The following is an 18517-nucleotide window of genomic DNA, read 5'->3' as shown; positions in this document are numbered from 1 at the left end:
CCAGGGTCCGGCTGCTGCGGAGGCCGATAAAAATAGTGATCGGTGCGGACGGAATGAATTTCCATCCCACACACAAGAAAGATCGCGGGGAACATGGCATAAAGCCCAACCAAAACAATTCCGCATAAACAAGAATCTCATGTGATATATTTAAATTCTGCCGCATAAGGACGATCATGATCACATCGGTTTCAGTGAGAAAAATATCCCCAAGACTGGTAATTGCACCTGACTGCAGGGGCGGATCCAGGATTTTTTCTGGGGGGGGGGGGCACAAGGGTCTGACAGGTTTTGTCATATTTGAGATTAAAAATACAGCAGTTAATGAACCAAGTATTAATACGCAAAATAAAACGAGCATAATGATAACCGTATTAAAAATCTTGTCTCTTTTTTAAGCTTCTGGGGGGCGGGAAGGGGCACGTACCCCACACTAAATCCGCCTATGCCTCACTCGATGTACATTTGGCTTTCCGAGCCGCAGTATGTAGATCTTTACGCTACTTTATACGCCTGAATTTACCCTCACAATTTACCAATGTTCACTGTAAAGCCGAAGCGGTCCATCAACGGGCAATACAGGAAAGCTTACAGTTTATGGCAACTTGATTTATTTTGCAAAGTCCTCAAGTTTTTCCCGAAACTTCAATAAACTAGAAGAATTGACGTCCGCGTAGAAGAGGAAAATCTGCTAACTGAGGGCCGAAATTATTTCGCAAGTAAAGGCCTGATTTGTCGATAAATTGACACATTCGAGTTTATGAGAAAATGAACGAACGATTTTGATGGATCGGAACGATATATGTACGAATGTATCAACCAAATTAGAATAGGTTCAATTTGCTGTTCATGCGTCCGTACAAGGTGGATTACACGGTAGACTTTCGTGATCATTCACGCGTTCATAGATTGAACTCATATGTACTAATGTATCGCGTAACCAGGCCTTTACATAAGAATCGTTTGCGTAGTAGATTATTCGTGTAAACCAGGCCTTTACGGCAAGCTAAATTTCTACCCAGTAAGTCTCTCGATTTACACATTAAAATATCTGATTAATCAATAATATAAGGATTGAAAAAAAACGATACGGCATGGTTGCATTACATGGTCGCTGTAAAGGAAAAAATACAACTGAAGGAAACAAAACACAGATATTATTTCTTATTTATATTATTTTTATTTGTCATATTTGTAGGCATATTGAGAAATATTTATACACAGAAACACAGGGACCTCAAGATTTCAAAAAACATGGCATCATTTTTTCTTAAAAATACTGAATTACAGTTATCAATCACATTTACGAACATAACAACATACAAAGTATCTCCTAAAAAAATTCACCGTCTTCAAATTTCACCCTTAGTGATAATACTCTGAAAACATGATCGTAGAGCTCAGGATTTAAGAGCGTCGTCCCCATAATGTCAGCTGAACCCTTTACATTCTCGGGATCCCTCCATCGCAATAAAATGTACAATCACTCTTCATGTTTTTGAATTTAAAGTCGACCGTTAGCACTTTACATGATTTGCGTGTTTCTTTTTTACAGGGGTTGCATGTAAATCTTTTTTTTAAAGCATTCCTCTCTCTCTCTCAACTCATCAACTTCTTCCCCTGCTTCCATCCATCCATCATCAATATTATATTCATTTATTTTCTCTTTCTTTTTTCATATTTTACATCTTCTTCGCGCTCATCAAATAGAGAACATTACAAAGGAATTTTACCACTCCGCCTCCTCACTTTTTACCATTTGTTAAAAAGGCGTCTCTTTAAAATCTAATAATTTGTCCTAGCCCTGCAAAAGTTTTAACATTCGCACAAACTAGAACGGCTACACACAAGGGTAGCAAACACACGAGCGAGTTTTGGAGTTCCTTCAACTGTGGCAGCTCAAAGCCGCCCAGGCATGACTAGGTTTAAGGTAGGTCTCTCCCTCTCTCCTCCTCACCCCATCCATCATCAACCCTCCCGTGGACCAACACATACTGATCGAGCGATTCACGGAGAAACTGAGCCGAACGCAGCACGTCCAAAAAAAAACGAGAAAAGATTTTTTTTTAAACTGGGGCAAGGTCACTGGGTTCTGTATTCAGATATCACGCAACACTGTCGGTGAAACAAAACTTGAAAAGATTCCAAACAGAAACGGATTTTTCATTCAACCGACCTGGGTTCAGACCGTTAAGCAATCATTACCAACGGTGACAACTACTGTATGACAGCCATAACCTAGGTGCATTTGTAAAAACAAACACTTTTTCAGCTGGAATTTCAATAAGTTCTATTTTCCTCGGCTTTCACATGATTTGATTGGTAACACTTAGTATCGCCTCTAAGTATGTCAAGCAAGTTGTCACGTGGAGTTAATTATTTGCTGGCACTAACTTGACCAAGCCTAACTGAGAGAGTGAGGAGTGTACGTGGTTATTACAGTCGACTCAACTGATGATTCTTTCCAGAAGACAATGTTAAGTCTCTGACTTCATGCTCCACGCTATCTACAGTTAAATATGAATGTGGCGATATTACACTCCCCCACAGTATATAGCCTGCATGTTCCTATAACAATTAAGCGAAATGTTCCGGCAATTTCTACGGAGAAGATTCTAACTAAAGAGGTATGAACGTGGTGGTTTGCGAGAATAAATACTACGACGCGAAGTCAGGCGGCGAAGCCTCAGTATTGTTAACTGGAAAATAAACCGTAGGAAAAACTGCAACCCGACGAAACAGATTCGCTCCTAACTGGGGACGGTGGTGGAATGACGACAATTTTGAAACATGGTCAGAAGGGCTTAGCGAAGACGCGACCCTCTGCAGTCCCGAATGAGTGGATGGGACGAATCAAAGCCATCGCAAGTGGTCGATGAAGTAAATGCAAGGACCGCTCCGCGATGCTTCAGCGTTTGATTTGGGGACGGAATTTCCCTTTTCGTTTCCGAAACCTGGAATGGCTCGAGTCTGAAACGTTTTCAAAATCTCCAAGCCAGAGAAAACGTGAACGAAGCCTGAAGGGCGTCGTGGCTGGAAGAAGATCGTGAGATTCCAAAGAGTTGCTGGTTTTAAACCGATAGGAGAGCGATCGAGAAAGAGAGAGAGGGGGGGAGGGAAGGTGGGGATCAGGAAAAAGGGAGCGGGGGGGATATTAGGAGGAGGCAGGGGGTGATAGGGTGTGCACTTTACCATTTCCAGAATTAAAAAAAATATATTCGAAAAAAAATAGACTGAAAAAAAGGAACAGACAAGAAATACGGAAGTGATTGCCCACAAGGAACTTTAATTTACACACATCCACACACTTATGTTACATACATGTGCGATAGCTTAATTTCTTCTTTCTTTTAACCATGCGCACATACATGGCCATAAATATGCGCGTGCGTACTTACATCGGAGAAATAAACCATCTGAAACGAGGAATAGAGCTTTTCTAAATTCTCTCCTCCTCCTCCCTGTGACAATGTTACACTATGTACATGGAAATATGTAATACATAACGTAAAGGTGAGGCCTGAGCACGCTCAGCGAATCCAAATGCCTGGCTACTACAGATATCCAAGTAGTGGGACCATTGCTGGGCAAGGGCCAAGTTTCCTTCAAATGCAAACTAATGCTCTGACTTTTACTTCATATCCCTGTTTCCATTCTCAGCAATATTCGTTAAATCTCTCCTCACATTCACAGACTTCCATACAAGAGTGACCCCATCCAGCCTTAATTACATATCTACCAACTGAACAGAGACAACGATTTCAATATAACTGTACAAATTGTTCTTTTTTATTGAATGAGAATAACTGAAATTCTGTTAGTAAATGGTTGCAGCAAAACATCCACAGAAGTAATGCACAAAATGATAATATGATTAAAATGAGAACAGAGGCAATATGTTACAGAGAAGCTAAAACAATTCATCCTACTCGACAAACAACTTGTCACCAAGCTGTTTATCCTCAAACAAAAACCAAACCTAATCATTTTCAAGTTTGATGAAACAATGCTACTATGTTTTCAGATTGCAGTTGCAATATTTTCACACAAGAGTTTATCTAAAAATAAAAGCAGATGGTCAAAACTCGCTTCAAAATTTGCTATCTTTCGCTAATTAACAGAAGTCACTACAGCTCTTGAAAAAGAATGGAATCAACACATATGTGACGTTCGGCACACATTGCATTCGGCAATGACCACTGCAATGGAAGCAGAGCAGAAGACTTAACCCAAAGTACAACACTTTCCATGGACACTTTTAACACTAAAGGACAATGATTATTCACTGCAATTTGTACATTTAAAGTGGAGATTTGTTGAGTTTACAACTCAAAATAATGGCTCAAAAATCACCTTCACGGTTGAAGGGCAACCAAACTTTAAAAAAACTCACACTCTCATTCACTCCCATATATGCACTTAGGCACACATTCATAGGAAATTAATATGTATCAAACGTTACTTCTGTAAGAAGCATAAAACCTCAGGACAAAAACTTAAACACTATTTGTACCCTTATGTCAGGCAAATGTTAAACATAGCGAACGAGTATGATGCAGCATACAGGCAGATTTGAGAAAATTGTGGCAATAGACGAGGGTCATTTAGGGGACTGGGATTGGTGTTTTGGGATATTAATCCCATGAAACGACATCTTTCTTTCTTTTATATATAATCATAGACTCTTATTTACACGGCATGAATCACTCTCAGACTCACACTAGTGAGACCAAGACTTAGGAAAAATTATGTACAAAAGTGACACAAGAGTAAGATAAAGCCCACTTCCCCCTCGTAATCATGAAGCTCGCTTGTTAGATCAGTTAAGGGGGAGAGCTTCCTTCTGGAGAAGTTCATCACCAGCTCCCTGCATACAATGGCAAGATCTCACAAAATCAATGAAATACATCAATTCTCTTTTGCCTTCTTACAGAGCTCAAGTTTTAATCATCCTGAGATGAAAATAATGGGCAAGGGAAATCCATGACATAGTGGAGATATTTACAATGCGTTAAGGAGCTGCACGTGAAATGACACAGTGGTATGCAATACGGGCAATGAGTCAAGATGCTCATTGATCCCTGAATGATGCAGTCAGCCCAGTTTGGGGCAAAGACAATGGTGTGTGGGGAGGTAATGACCAAAATACTTTTCTCCTACGGGCAATTCAGAGCCGCAACACGTGCACAAAAGGCCAGGTTCAAGGCCTTTAACATACATATTTGCATACAATATGTATCAACCAGGTGTCAGATATCCACATACGCAAGGGCCCATTCATCGTTCGTCACAAGACCCACAACCTGGAATTCCACATAGCTGCCCCGCCCGCGTTGAGCACCCACGAGCATCAGACGAAGCAGAATAACCTTCCTCTCCCTCCCACAGCTCCTTCAAAATCCACACTTTTAACAGGCACCACCAAGACTATTAAAAACAGTTACACCTTTCTGTACATCCTCCGCAGTTACAAACATAGATTCCCCCGCCTCCTATCCACGCTTTCTTCCAGCCGATGACATCGGATTAGGGTCTAATGACGACTGTACAACTGACTGCAGCAAGCACAACACCCGAGCGTGGCTCGCTCAACAAACTAGAACGAGAGCTCCGTATCCACTGTGGTGACGCATCACTCAAGGGTCGGCAGACCAAGAGAGAGAACACGTTAGACGAGAACCCTGGAATCATTGTAGGGCTTCCGTGCGACCGCAACTCCCTCACCAAGGGCAGCAGCGAAAGAGCGGCTAAGTAGATACAAACTCCCACCGACATTGTTTCTTCCCTGTACACATTTTATAGCATCATCATCCCCCTCGACTCTGGAGGGCGGACGTCAACATTATTTTACTTTTTTACAGCATCGGCAGAGAGCAGAGTTGAAGGGGATATACAGCCTTCTCCATCGACTCACTAAACAATGGTCGATGGAACCCATTTTCGCGAAGAAAACTGGGAAGGTAGATGGACTAGGTAGGCATTCCCCAACAAGGCTGGATGATACAACTCCGTCTTCCTCCTGCAGCACTTGATCAAAGAGGTGCAACGCTCCTCTGACAGTTTCCTCTGGATAAAGGTGCCCCAACGTGCTTAAGTCTCCCGCTCCTTCTTGACTTTGTGCTCCTCGCCCAGGATAGTGGCAATCTCACCCTGCATGAAGGCCCATGGCACATTCGAGTTGGCAAGCGGGCACTTCTCCCCACTTGGGCAGTACACCTTCAACGATAGGAAATTTCAATTACTATTGGTCACTTGAAACACATCGCCACAAATTTTAATTAGGAATCAAAATTATTACCAAACAGACAATCGTACTGTGAAGAATAAGCAATAAAGTACTTGGTACTCCAATCAAATTCAGGAAAATTGTCAAATATTGAAATAAGCAGCATGATAATACAACTTAGTTAATGTAATAGTATCATTCATTGATGTGTAACTTAAATGATTGAAATTGATTTAAGATGGCACGTTAAAAGCAGAAATAGCACAGATTTACAAAAATGTTTCTTAGGAGACAAGGTTTAGTGACAATTAAGGCCTAAGAATGCTTCAAAAGAAAAGAAAATGATTCTCTGTAATATGCTAACTGTCAGTAAACTACACATTTCCAGGTAATCCTAAAATAATATATGGTTGAATCTCCCTAAATGTGCCTGATGAGCTCCCAAGGATCTCATAGAATAATCTCAATTGAATTAACTACATATCTTGATCTAATGTCTTAGATGTAAAAGCTAGTTTTTTTAATTGTTACACAGTACTGATGCTAATAGATTTCAGGTAGATGATTTCTTTGCAAACAATAGAATTTAACTTTCAAACTAACAAACAACAGAAACTAAGTGGAAATGAGGTGGGATGAAAAAAAATATCAAGTAGACCCCAAAATTAACTCAATTGGTTTCAACAGATTTCTGGCATCACACTGTGGCAATAAAAGTAAGAAACTAGGTTTTTGATCCATTATCTGCATGATTAGTTTCAACACATCTTTTTATCTTCACACCTTATTATTGCATAAGAGGGATCCCCAGCAAAGTTCGAATACCCATAGCCTTACTCCATAGAAATGGGTTAATAAATTCAAAACTAAGAATATCTTTATTAATACAATTGTTTTCCTTCTTTGACAAACTAAACCCTAAACTCGAATTGCCGTACTGTGTTATTCCTTCTGTAATAAACATAATTCCCATTACTTTTGCGCGAAAACGGGACATTGTAAAGAAAGAAAGTAAAGGCCTCCAAATCGGTTTAAACTGGCACGTGCGGCCACTATGCCCAAATGGGAGATGAACGTATGTAGAAGAGGCGAAAATCCTTACCTCGGACCCGGCGCCCTGTCTCTTGATGCTGTCCCGTGAGCACGGGAAGCAGAACTTGTGGATGGGCACGGAGGGGCACTGCACGAAGTGCGTGTCCTCCAGCCTCTCCTGGCAGAGCGTGCACTTGAGGTTGGTGCACGGGACTCCGCCGCCGCCGCCCGCCTGAGCACCGCCACCCTGGGAACCCACGTTCCCCGCGCCGCCGCCGCTGCCGTTGCCTTCCGGGGGTCCGCCGGCCGCTGGGCCGCCGGCCGCGGGGCCGCCAGGGGTCCCCGAGGGCCCCGAGGGAGCGGCTGGGGAGCCGGAGGGCGGGCCGCCGTCCACGGAGGAGGCCGCCGCGGCAGCCTCGCTCGACGTCACCGTGGTGGAACTCACGTGGCGGCTACCAGACGAACGCCGGCTACCCGTGGACCCTATAGAAGAACCAACGGATGGACAAAACGATAAGACTTAACGCCTCAAAATATCCACTTGAATATTTGTGATAAAACTGACACCAAAGAGGCCACAACAAAAAAACATTACTCTTCAGTTCTCTAATGCCTCAATTAATCTTACGTGGGACACTTACTAAATGAAGAAGGTATGCCTATGGTCAGTTTTATAGTCATATTTTATTTTATTAAGTTGCTGTAAATAGGCATGATTGCTGTGTGAGAGCATTTTCAATAGAACAAAAAATAGATTAACAAATAAATTAAATTATGTACATTACACTGAATTAAACACCCTCTAATATGGAAAACTGCAGCACACAAACAACAGTACTCTTCAGTTCTCTTGTTTCTCTATTAATCTTACGCGGAATACTTGTTAAAGGAATGGTTATGTAATGGGTAAGTATGGGTATGGACAGTATCAAAAGAGTTTTATCTATATTTTACCTATATAACTTATAGCAGGTTAACGGTTGATATCCATACACGTATGGTCGCACGCCTATTGAAAAGGATTTCGGGATATTGAGATGTACAATGTAAAATACAAAATATCTGCAGGGCTCGATGTAAATTACAACTTCCACGGTTGACACGAAGTTAAGGTACGATTATTTGCAGTAAAACGATACACCAGTAATACATTACATCAAACTGAATGATACATGAACTTCGATAAAACGAGAATGCATGAATTGCTTAAGGAGATTCGGGTAGTACTACTGGCATTTAAGTAGAAAAATTAAACATGTGTCCACCCGAACCATAGATATTCTAGCTTGCAGTGGAAGATGTTATTTAGACTGTTCAAAATGAGTGACTAGGGAGCATTATCAGTGCTGACCTAGTCCTCGAAAACATTCAAAGCAGAGGGCAGTTAAACATTTTCAAAAGGGCTTTACGCAATAATATTACAGTTACACTCTTAACTCTTATGATACACCTTAATATTTCTGTTTATAGGGAAGGATCTCACATTTCTCATGTACGGAACATGATAGTTTCACGCAAAAAATAGGGATATTAGCGTCTAAAAAAGTACCAAATACATAAGTAGGAGGAATACCTTCACACACTTCAAAGTGTATGGGATAGAAGAGCTTCTATTGCTCGACGTACATTTCCCTGCTGGTGCCTATTTCAGTGCTCTAAACACTTCGCGAAGTTAAAGCACGGATCGACCTCTTTCGCGAGCCAAGCACGACACTACAGGGTTGGCACGAGGACTTGGTCCTCATTCAAAAACGTGAGCAGCAAGAAGGGATCTATATCGGAGGGAGAACACTTTGCCTCCACCAAACGGGCCAGTCACAGCCCCCACAGGGAAGGATGGAAGGCAGCTCTCCCCACACTCACGCCACGCTCAGAGCTCACTCAACGCCCCCGCTACGCACGCCTTGGAAAATCTCATCTTCCAAGTCCGCTCGTGTCGTCACGCGTCCCGGAATAGAAAGGCTCCCAAGGCACGCCACGGCCCACGCGTGCCTCGGACGGATGAGGAAGGCACGGAGGAGAATTTCGTGGGTGGTGAAATGAAAGCACGCGTGGAGAGGACATCGAAAACAATAAAGGACCGAAAATACGTATCATACGCAACGGGGGTGGGGTGAGAGGGATACTATTAAGGGTAGGAGGAATCTATGGCGATCTGAAGGGCTACAAGAAAATATTTGAACATTTTATTTAAAAATAATAGGCCTTAACTGTCTTTTATTCAAGTACTACTGTAGATAAATGAATATCATAGAGAGAATATCAGGCTTCAACTACACAGAAGTATTCCCGTATTTAACAGATGCCAAGCATTCTTCTCGTTGCGCCGCCGCAAGTTTTAATTCACCATAAATATACAAACGGCAGAGAGAAAATTTAGTGTTTAACTGCCCATTAACTGACGACGTTATTTCAAATTATTCGGCTACTTGAAAACTTAGTTTTATTTGGTGAAAAACGAATAAGATACACGATTGCAGCTTTGAGAGAATTTTATATGTAGACGTCAACTCATACAGTGCCACAAGACAACAACTTAATCTCTAAATGCCTTCAAATTGCAAAGGGAAGTGGGAAAAAAACAGAGTCTCAGATAGAATCCATCTCACGAAGGACTGAATACCATTTGGCAGGGTAATATGGTAAGTTTAATTTAATTAAATTTCCCTCCACGCAATGACATAATAATTCCCGCAGCTGAATACAGAACAATATCGACTAGTTTATAAAAATAAAACAAAATCCTGACGAACAACTAAACACATTTATACTTTCCGTTAAAAAGTCTTGATTAAAGGAAGTCTTTCCTTGAGATTCCAAATTTATGAACTGGGCCCCTGGAATCCCGTTTCATTTTTGGGTAACAAGATAGCTCTCCAAAACTGGAGTCTTCCGGAAGAAATGGCTCGAATCCATAGCGGTCTAATATTATCCCCGACATGAAAAATATAGATTACTTGGCTTGAAAACACGGTTGAAGGAAAACCTCCCCGCTATTATCAGCCCATCGCAGGACATTACTTCGGCATAGAATCTGCGTCTCCCGGTTACATTATTTCAGGCAGGGGTAAACTAGACTTAGGAATGGGATTGATTGCTCACGTCACAATGGGAGTAAAACCGATGCATCTTAAGCTGGCAATGACCTGAATATAAACGTCACTATGAAATGGTAACACCAAGAAAATCTGCACATCATCCCAAGAGGCGACTACGTTTACTCTGTCAAAAAGAATACCTTCAGGGAATACAGACTGTCACAGCAAAAGCAAGTAAACTACAGCCCTATAACGACTCCAGAATTTTAATAATAAGGAAATCTAACCTCGTCAATAACTGATGGGAGAATGTAGATGCCGGGCCAACTTGTAATACATTCGCCAAAAAAATTATAACCCTTAATAAAAAGGTTCCCATTGCATGGAAACGGATTCGACGTCTCTAAAATTGCAAGCATAATTCATCACATAAGAAGAAATCGGTGAAACTCACGATCACTAAAATAAAAATTCACAAGCTATACCGAGAAGAGTGCCGGAAACATGTGAAGAAAACGTGATCGGTCATCATCGTCCCGAAATAAATTATTCTGCCCAACTCCCTTCTATTCCACGTAGCACACAATTATACCCTCTGGAAACTTCGCCTATCGGATGCTCGTAACGGGTGAGAGGGAAGACAATTACAGGTGCCAAGGTGTGGTGCGCGCAAGAGGAGAGGATCTATCTGCCCACCAACCCCACGCGAAAAGTTGGACGCCCCCAACGGCGGTCGCGAACAAATTTTTGGCTCATCGCGTGTGCTTGCGATCTCGCTCTCGCCCACGCCCCCACCGCCCCCTCCTGAATAACCGGGGTCTTGGCCAGCCTCCCGAGGAACCAACCGCCGCCCCCCGCCGCGGCCCCCTTTTGGCACTGCCCCCAACCCAATCCGACACCTCCTTCGCCCCCCTTTTCAAAATAAAATGAAACGGGCGGAAAAAGAGAGAAATACCCTCGGCCAGCCAATATCTTCTCTTCCAACACAATTTTTTCCCACGACAACCTCACGAAGTTAGGAGACGAATAGATAAAAAACATGCATGTTATCGACGTAATTCCTTACTCAACAATGCTATTCCTCGGTACATTATTGAGGTGTCTCAGGGAGTACGTTGACTACGGATATCATATTCGGAGTAACTTAACTCTACGATGACTAGTTTTTTTTAAAATCTGGTTGTGATGATTAGCTCACATATTTTATACTTTAAATTTGCTGCCTGATAGAGCGTAGAAAAGAGATGTAAAAGATTTTATGAAAAGGATCAATCATAAAGGCACTAATTACGACGGGAATATATTCATGTACACGAATGATTATTTTTATAACAAATCTCATTACCACATTTAATTCAACACTCGCTAACTCGACTAAGGTATAATAATTTTGTCTACTCTAGCTTTGAATATATTCACCCAGAATTAAGTAATACTTTATAATAGACAGAAAGGGCCCAGTATTACCTGAAAACTGATTGTGAAGGTAATGGATACACGAACCTTGACGAATATTACGAAGACAAACTGAGCGCAGCTATCCATGTCCGACTACGCACTTACACACATTTAATTCCGGTGAATTGATGAAAACCTACTTTTATCTAATAAAAATTTTTAAAGCGGAATCTCTTCCATAGCTCTTCCTTAGATACATAAGGGGTGTGTTATAGCCGGGTGGAGGGGGGGGGGGTCGGGGGAGAGGCGGCCAAGATTAAGGTCGTCGCCACGGGACGAAAAATAAGGCCGTCCCAACGCGAAAATAACTGCCGCTCCCATTCAAGAGTTCTTCGCCAGCCAGAGGTGGTGAAAGTGGGGAAGTGTGGAGGATGTGAGCGGGGGGGGGGGGGGGGGAGGGGGAAGGAAGGAATTTTGTGACATCTCGCGTCCTTACACGTTTTCGTCACCCACACTCTGATATGCGCCGCGGCTGGAGCCGATAGAGGGTGTGGTCAACGTCTCGCCGTACGTCCGTCACCTTCGGAGGGGGGAAACTGATGATGGGAATATTCCAAAGGGGAAACAAATCGTTCGCCTTGACCGAGATTCGAACAGGGGACCCCCAGAATCGCGCTAGGATCTCTTTTAACTACTCGAGGAATCAATCCTATCCTCTCAAATGAAGATATGGAGAAATGTAGACATCTCTCATCCCAAATAGATTTGCACAAAGAACGAAATTTGTGCATCCCTCACGAATTGATTTCGATATGATAGACAATTTACCCGAGATATGTAAACGGAAACAGTAAACCTACGGTATATTTCAGCTTTCCGTTTTCCTCGTATGTCAAACGTATTCTTACTCAGACTACTTTACTATTTCAACCCACCAATATTTCTTCCGTATTCCATCGTATTCCTACCGTATTTTTCGTTATGCCTTCAGTATTCATTACTGTACTGCACCACACAGACGTTGTAATCTCTCCATGCTGTTAGTGTAAATGAAACACCCGATTTTGGTCTCACTTCATGAAACGCAATGCAATACTATTAGAAATATTCTTCTTGGACGTACGCACTGATGCGAAATTTTCTACGAAAACCAAAAATACATTTGTAATTCTATGGTAAATCCATTTATAAACTATGAATGAACAAAAATGAATTTTATAATGAAGAAACAAATTCATAGTAAGGAATAAAAATTCTATGTTACAAGGGTAAATGCTCCTTGAAAACATAATATTTCATTGCTCATTAAAACAGTTCAACTGAGACAGCTTGTCAGCTTGAAGGAAGTGGATGAGCGAATATTTCAGGAATATGATGACTGCGATGTTATCCCCAAGGAATAGTGCTAAGCAGTGATGTGATTACTCCCCGTATTCCCTGAAACACGGGAGAAATGCCCATAAATACTGGACCCTGGACGAGGAATAGGATGGAATACTGTAGGAATAAGGAAGGAGTACTGATGAATACGAATTACTACAAAATAAATATTGATAAATACTGTTGCCTAGAGTAACCGTATTCAAACATCAAATACTTCTGATGACCCATGATTACCTTCTTCATGAAAAGCGCCCTGGCAGCTAAATATTTACATGATACGCATCTTACATCCATAGAATACCACCATTCGTCGAGAAAATTTTCCATCCAAGCAAAATATCAGAAAACCGTGATACAATGGTAACCGCTCCGGCTATCGCGCTAGTAACGTAAAGGTGAAATAGGGTAGCAATAATCGCCGTAATGAGGCCTCATCTCCTTCACTCGACCGGTCTTTTTTCGATGTGTAACTCGTTTAGAACGTAAGCTACTATGTATTTTCGCAGTAAATGAAATAGAAGCTTTTTGACGTGCATCTAGAATTTGAAAATTTCACCTCAGATGGAATTTGTTGTGCTTGAGAGCAAATTGATGAGGCACAGAAATACTCTCATCCACCCTGAATATTTTAGGAAATTTTAAAAGAAGTGATTCGCTACGGTAAAAGACCTACGCTAAAAGATAAGGCTACGCTTAATAACTGGAGAGATCGCGGTTTCTTTATTATCAACGCGAGATTCGAGATATAAGGACGCATCCACCCAAACTTAGCGGAACGAATTCTATTTCATCCCTAACCTCTTGTTTGTCGATTCCTCCTTATTCTTATTTCTCGCCATATCTATTTTCAACCGACGGACTTTAACTTTAATGGGCTTCCAAGGCTGAGGGACGTTTACGACGTCGACGAAATCAAGACGGATGGCGGGAAAGAAAGCGAGAAATCACCGTGGTTAGCATGCGGCATTCCGCAGGGACAGCCTCGTGCTGGCAAAAGGCCCAAGCAGATCCCGAAGGATCCCACGGAACACATAACTGAGCTATTATCACTTCTCCTCCAACTGTCAGGACGTCCTCCGCAAAAAAAGAAACGAAACGAGGAAAGAGAGTTTGCACCACCTTGAAATACAGCTTCTGGGGAAAATTAAGCAGGCGTGAAGGCCACAGGAAATATAAGAGGAGAGGGGAAAACGGTCTACAGAGAAGAAAGGCGAGGGTGCGGGCAGTTAGGGAAAAGGGTTGTTTAAGCTGCTACCACCAAGCAACAGAGGCGCCGAACAACTGTGAATGCGAGGGACAATGAGGATAACGGTGCGTTGACTTCTTGAAGGGACAAAAAAAAGCACGGGTGGGCTCCAAGAGGGATGAATGGGTCAGGACCGCAAAAATACACACCACACCCAGTGAGGACAGTATCCCAAAGCATAAGACCACCTCCGGGGACGACGAGCAAGGAGAGGATATAAAAAAACAGGACTGTGAGAAGAGTTCAAGAGAAGATGCTGAGAGGAGGAAGGAAACAAAAAATAAGAAACCTCGTTTACGGATAAAACTGTGGTCTCCAATAAATAAGTGTTAAATGGTGGAATAACTTGAAGGAATCGGCCAAGTGAGTAACTAGCGAGGACCGGTTTTCTGAATATGCAACAGATATCATCAAAAACAAAATAGTCCGTATTAAGCTCATAAAATTAATGATTCGGTAGAATAAATAAATTACCTACCTAAATAAAGCTGAGGTATATTATGGTTGCCTATTTTGGTGACCTTCCTACCCTAGCGTTTCGACATATGAGTTAAACACAGTAATACTGACACAATTCGGAGTAACGGTGCAACACTGAAAAATATGAAGAATGAATCTGAAAATATACAAAATCGCTCCCGTCTTCCATTTAATAAGGTATAGGTTTATTAATTTTTTTTCAGTTCTTACGCTACAATGGTTCAACCGATTGGGCTATCTACCTAAGAAGAAGTCCTAGGTGAAATTCTAAACATTAACAAAAATACACGCTTCAGATCTCCATTCGGCCTTCAATTCACTACGACATATCATCGCTAAAAAGTGGGGCGTTTTAAACACCTGCAACAAGAAATAACTGACGAACTCATCGCAAACGAAACAGCAACTTGGCTGACACAATCAGATTCATTTCAACGGTACAGCGTACTTCGACACATCGGTGGAATGACACAGATGCAAGGAATGGTGTCGTACCGAAGAAATAGACGTGTGAGAGAAAAGGCCACACTTCCATTCGTGAAATCCAGGCTCCACATAAGCGTCTGGGCCTGATACAATTGAACGATCATGTTCCGTGGGATCCTTCCGAATCAGGCATGAATCTAGCGATTTGATCGATGGATTTTTCTTCCTCATAGGAAAATCGACTAAAATCGCTGGACCATTAATTGCTTATGCTTGGTTTCGCTAATTAGTAGTGCCCTCTTCGATTCTATGGCGTTGGGGTGTTTTTCCCTCGTCCCTTCCCTTCCTTCCCTATCCCGTCCCAGGAGGCGTCGTCGGGCTCTCATCGCGGCGGCGCCTCCTTCCTTGTTCCTTCCCGTCCTCCCCCCTTCTGGGTGCAGAGGAGAAAAGCTCGCGCTTACAGTCCCTGCCCCAGGAGTGTATGTAACCTTGCGACCCCGCCCTGGAGTCTCGTTTCCACTGAATCAGGCCTGACTAATACGATTGAACGTTTTGGGTTCCGACGCTTAAGTGTCGATTCCTGAGAACCTCTTCGGATTAGGGACGAGATCAGAAATCTTCTCGGATGGTGGGGTGGGCTCTCGCTGGACCCACCTGTGGAGTTGGGCGAGTGCTGTGATCCCCTGGAGGCGGAGCGGGGTCCGTTCCCGCCGCCGCCGCCGCCCCCGGAGGGCGGACTGCCCCCGCTGCGAGGCGAGCCGGGAGGCAAGTGGTCCGCCACCGACATGAGAGCGGCCATCGGCGACTGGCTGTTGCCGGCCGCGCCGCCGCCCTGCGGCCCCGCGCCGCCGCCACCAGCCGCGCCGCCGTGCTGCTGCTGCTGGGCTTGCTGTTGCTGCTGCTGGGCCTGCTGCTGCTGGTTGGAGTCCTGGGGGGAAGCGGTCCTCGGTCCGAGCGGGGAGCCGGCGCCGCTGACGCCGAGGGGAACGCCGGGATAACCTGCAGCGAGGGTGCGGCACCGTCAGTCTACCAATCTACCTTTTCGGTCGAGAGACAGCAAAATGGACAACGGAGGTCACCAAAATGGAGTTAGGCACCATGGTGGTTCAAATAAAAAATTTAAGGCAGTACTTAATTAAAAGAATAGCACAGAAAAAAATCATTTTAAAAAATAAATATAAAAATAAAGTGACAAAGTAAAAAGTTAAGGAACGGGATGACGGTGCTATTTTTTGAATGAATCACTTGCGTCTGACTCGCGAAAAGGAAGAATGACACACAGAAAATTAATTATGATATATTTACAATGAGAATGGAGTCGTATAGACGGTAACGATACATGAAATAATAATTAAAACAATACTAAATTAAATTAACGAATAAAAAATAAAATTAAACGTGACTAAGCCTGAATCTCTACAAATATTGGGGTCGTGTTTTCTCTCAAAAAGCAATGAATATATCAATTTCAGTATAATAAAGCGGATGAATAGTAAATCCTTCGAGTAATATGTAGGCTAATGTAACAGCTCGCTGAAGACTTCCCTTTCTAGCATGGGTGTTTTAAACATAAGGTATCAAAAGCGATGAAGCGAGAGTAATGGAGGATGGTCCATTTTATTTCCCTTCAGAGGATGATAAAAAGGAGATGAAAGCGTTTGATGAGGATGATCACGCCGACGGACAAACGAGATAACATTTTTACGAAGTAATTCAATCTGATGTGTGGACATTTCCAAGAAATCACTTGATCAAGTCGCAATCACAATCACTGAGTCAATGAACTCTTCAAGGGTTCTACTGATTTTGATTCATACTTCCGCATTCTAATCGTATCTTTACTTATCATCAGCAACGGTATAATAATATTTACGCCTTATCTACTTACTAAATACCGGAGACAAGACGCGAAAGTTATCTCAAATAAAACGATGCGTCATTTCCAGCCCCAACGGGTGCTCCCGACTAAATGAACCAAAGATATCACCAAGGAATGACTGTACACTTTCTAGTCCCAATCTCGCCCAATAAAGACGTATTATTATTATTATATTATTATTATTACACTGCGAAATTTCACACGCTCCACCACCGCCGCAGTTCAAGGAAAGGATTTGACAAACAACCAACAGTAGCGAAATGATATCATACTTCCTGGATGGAACGAGTCACATAGCCAGTTCACAACAGGAAAATGGCAACGGCTAGAGCAAAAAATACGTACCAAAAATATACGGGAGATGCTAAATTTACCGAAGAGTCCGCCCAGTCCAAATGGAAAAAACTGACACTTCGCCGTACAACACTAGACCGTATCTTCGCGGGATCAGGTAAGGTAAAGGGGTAACTAACGCGCGACTGTAAGCCACGGACAATAAATGGCAAATTGGAGGGGTTGAAAGATTGGAAGAATTGATGATGGTGGTTGATCTTCTTACAGGCACTACGTAAATGAGCGCGATAGATAATTACATACAAATAACCTCTTCCACTTACTATCATCTAGATTTACGATCAAAATTGATTTCAAAAACAATTTTTGCAGCTCCCCGCAAATACATTCATGGAAATGACACGACTTTCACACGCGTGCTGAGACAACGTATTTCTATCACGACAGCGTTGTTTATTTTCATTTTTATCCTTTTATATCTCTAAGGAGTGAATCCACGTCAGTCGGCACTGCAACGTCTTAGTCCAGAGGACAAAAGATGATTCAATACAGCTAAAATTAAATCGATGATGTATGTCATTTCCGACCTACATCTACATAATACCCCGAAAGCCGCCTAAAAGGCGTGTGGCAGGGGGTGTTAGGACACCAGCCACATACAAATAAAAAATGAAGTGCTCTAACGAAGCTGGGACTGGCGTTTATTAAAGTCCTTTATGGTTCGGGGAAAAAACGAATTCCCATATCTATCTGTTCGGCAAAACATCTCTCTTAATTTATCGCTTCTATCGGACCTGGAAATATAGTGTGGCTCTATTATTATGTTCTCTGTGTCGCTCTTAAAGATATCCATTCTTAATCGTTCAAGCAATCTAAGACCAACTTATACCGTTCTTAAGTACTACTTGTGGTAGTAATCCGATGCGAAAAAAGGCGAATGAGGCGATGCACACGGCACCAAAAGAGAAACAGACAGACACACAGGGATGGAGGGGGGGGGCAGACGGTGGAAGGGGGTGTGTAGGGGGCCGGAAGGATTCCGCTATCCGTGACGTCACACGACGGCGTACACCCGACGATCCCTGCCTGCTCGCCCGGGGTGTGTAGTGAAAGGG

At 42.7% G+C, this 18517-nt stretch overlaps 1 protein-coding gene across 3 annotated transcripts in view; it reads right to left on the bottom strand.

The window, feature by feature from the left end:
* Positions 1-1157: 1157 nt before the first annotated feature.
* The window catches only part of LOC124153379 (interferon regulatory factor 2-binding protein 1-like), a 36767-nt gene continuing 19407 nt past the window's right edge, over positions 1158-18517 (bottom strand). Inside the window, exons 2-4 of one of the 3 annotated variants that reach the window (XM_046526493.1) lie at positions 15884-16228; positions 7329-7741; positions 1158-6219 (exon numbers count right to left, since the gene is read on the bottom strand). In XM_046526493.1, the coding sequence (XP_046382449.1) occupies positions 6091-6219; positions 7329-7741; positions 15884-16228 (887 nt within the window). In that variant the 3' untranslated portion in view covers positions 1158-6090. The remainder of the gene's footprint in view (positions 6220-7328; positions 7742-15883; positions 16229-18517) is intronic. The other 2 variants (XM_046526495.1, XM_046526496.1) reach the window with 2 other exon arrangements.

Source organism: Ischnura elegans, chromosome 2 (genome assembly GCF_921293095.1).
Source record: "Ischnura elegans chromosome 2, ioIscEleg1.1, whole genome shotgun sequence".
Classification (NCBI taxonomy): Eukaryota; Metazoa; Arthropoda; class Insecta; order Odonata; family Coenagrionidae; genus Ischnura; species Ischnura elegans.
The sequence above is the reverse complement of the archived record's forward strand: the minus strand, read 5'-3'. Positions and strand labels throughout refer to the sequence as shown.